General features: G+C 58.1%; 1 protein-coding gene across 1 annotated transcript in view; it reads right to left on the bottom strand.

Moving 5' to 3' along the window:
* Rai1 (retinoic acid induced 1) overlaps nt 1–2,144 on the bottom strand; it is an 18,867-nt gene extending 16,723 nt beyond the window's left edge. The window contains 1 exon segment of the mRNA XM_048795264.1: nt 2,128–2,144. Within this exon segment, the coding sequence (XP_048651221.1) occupies nt 2,128–2,144 (17 nt within the window).
* Between the last annotated feature and the right edge of the window lie 351 nt (nt 2,145–2,495).

Raw genomic sequence — 2,495 nt, 5'->3', positions numbered from 1 at the left:
CCTCCCCCCCCCCACCCTCGCCCTGCAGCCCTGCCTGGCCGGGAAGTCTGCCCACCAGCTGTGCACATATTGACAACTTCTGCATCCAGGAGGTGCGCTCCATAATCCCCACTTCCACAGGGCCAGCAGCCTTCCTCGTCACAGACGGGCCACCACGGGCGCAGGGCGCGGGAGGTGCAAAACGGGGCTGCCTGAGCCAAGTCACCCGGCAGGGGAGCGGCTACTCCACCCTCCCCGGGGCTGGCTCCTCCCCTCCGCCCCCTCCCCACACCACCACCTCCAGCTCTTCCAAGACAGCTCAAAATCATTTAGCAGAGCAATTCCGGCTCCTCACGTCCCCTGGGGCCCTCTGGATCCTGTAATCTTAGTCCCTAGGTGGCTGTACTCAAGCGTGACCCAGCAGCCATGCTGGGGACCCATGAGGATCTGTCCTACCCCGCCAGGGAGAGGCCGCTTGCCAAAGGCGCACACGCGCGGGCACACACACACACACACACACACTCTCACACACACACCTCCCCTATCACTGCCATGCCATCTGGAATCTGTCTGTTCCCTCTAGCAGACGTCAACTGCGGGGTTGGGGGGGGGCTGCCGAGCCACTGTAGATGTAAAACGTCCCCTCCTCTGACTCCTAGGAACGTAGGACAGCCGCACCTGCCTCCTGTTTTGGATATTATAGGTGCATAAACAGATTACGTGATCCAGGGTAAGGGAGCGCATGCTGATGAGGGACAGGGAAGCTGAGCTGAGCCCCTTGGCACGGGGGTGATGGGACCTGGTCCTTCAATGGCAGGGCCCCCTCTCGGCTTCCCCAGGTCAGGTAGCACGGGGGAGCAGCCCATCTGGTTATGATTTTAGGGGCTGGGGCCCAGGCAGGGGTCTAACCTACCCTAGAGCAGGATCCTGGGTTAGAAAATGATCCTCAAAGAACCTTTGAGGGCAGAGCAACAGGATTCACAATATGGGCTAGACGTGGGCGTCTAGGGCTAAAGGTTCCCCGCAGTTGACCGGCAGGTCTGGTGGCCCCAGAAGGCCCTCAAAGCTGGGGGGGTGGGGGGAATGGAAAGGAGAAACGCTAGCCACAAGCCCTGATCCCAAGGGTTGGGATTTACCCGGCACAATGATGGATGCAGGCCCAGAGTGACCTCTGCCTGGCCTGGTGGCCCAGGCCCCCAGGAAGGGGACAGGGACTTTCCAGTTTTCCTTCCCACTAAACACTAAAAAAGAGGGGATGGCCTGCCTTGGGCTCCAAAGATTCCAGATCTGTTTTGAGGGATCAGAAAGGAATAAGGACAGAGGGCTGGGGTTGTGGCTCAGGGGTAGAGCGCTTGCCTGGCATGTGTGAGGCCCTGGGTTCAATCCTCAGCACCATATAAAAATAAAGTAAAAAATCCATTGACAACTAAAAAATATTAAAAAAAAAAAAAAGAAAGGAATAAGGAAAGAGGTGGCCGGGCAAGAGGGACACGGAATAAACAGATGTGAGAAGGGGGGAGCTACAGGGTGAGAGGAAAGAGGTAGAGAGATGCGCAGGGCAGGGGGGGGCACTTTTCCAAAAGGGTGGTCCAGCCCCAACTCTTCTTGTATGGGATCTGGGGACTGACCCAAGAAAGGGGACAGAGGAGGACCTCCATCCAGCTGAGAAGGCCACCAGACAGCCCCCCAGGAGCCCACTGGCACAATCTCAGGTCCATCTATCCCAGGGGCTTGGCCCAAAGCACCTCCTATGTGGCTGTACTCAAGTGTGACCCAGCCATGCTGGGGACCCATGAGGATCTGTCCTACCCCGCCAGAGTCAGCTGCACACAGGGGGGCCAGCATTCCCAAGAGAGCCCCTCCCTACCAAAGCCCCCTTGCCCTCTACTCCCCCACTCCCTGGAGTCACCACAGGTATGGAGCAAGGAGCTGTGTGCCCGCCCTGCTGACCCACTTCAGGCCCAGCCGAGGCGGCTTGGATAAAATTCTCCAGGACGTGCCAACCCAGAGGAACTGGAGGAGGCTCTTGGCTTGGTGGCTCCCAGCCAGGTGGGCAGTCCTGTGCCTCCTACCCGGATCTCTGCAGAGAAGGGCGTAGCCACACTGCCACAGGACTGCCCAGGGTGGAAGGGGGGGGTCAGCGGGCACCTTCCCGCACTGTCCATGCCCTAGGCCTGCAGGTGGCCGGCTCTGCTCAGGGTCTGGCTGCGGGGGTCCCTTCTGAGAAAGGCCAGCCCCGAGGCCAAGGGCATGCCGGCTCCCTGCCCTCCACGGGCACATGTTTATGAGCCCAGAATGCACAAACCCAGGACCGATTTGAAGGCTGCACCTCCCTCGTATATCTGCACAAATTACATTTCGGCTTTTATTAGTCCCAGATCACTCTCATTTCCTGCTGAGTTGTCCTGTGGATATCATTAACATTTCTACGGCTTTATTTTTTATTTTTTTTTCTCCCTTTCACATTCTCCAAAACGCCTTACCAGAAACATTATTTAAAAAGGGGTGGGGGTGGG

This window comes from Marmota marmota, unplaced genomic scaffold (assembly GCF_001458135.2).
Source record: "Marmota marmota marmota unplaced genomic scaffold, marMar, whole genome shotgun sequence".
Classification (NCBI taxonomy): Eukaryota; Metazoa; Chordata; class Mammalia; order Rodentia; family Sciuridae; genus Marmota; species Marmota marmota.
Note: the sequence above shows the minus strand (reverse complement) of the source record. Positions and strands in the feature narration are given on the sequence as shown.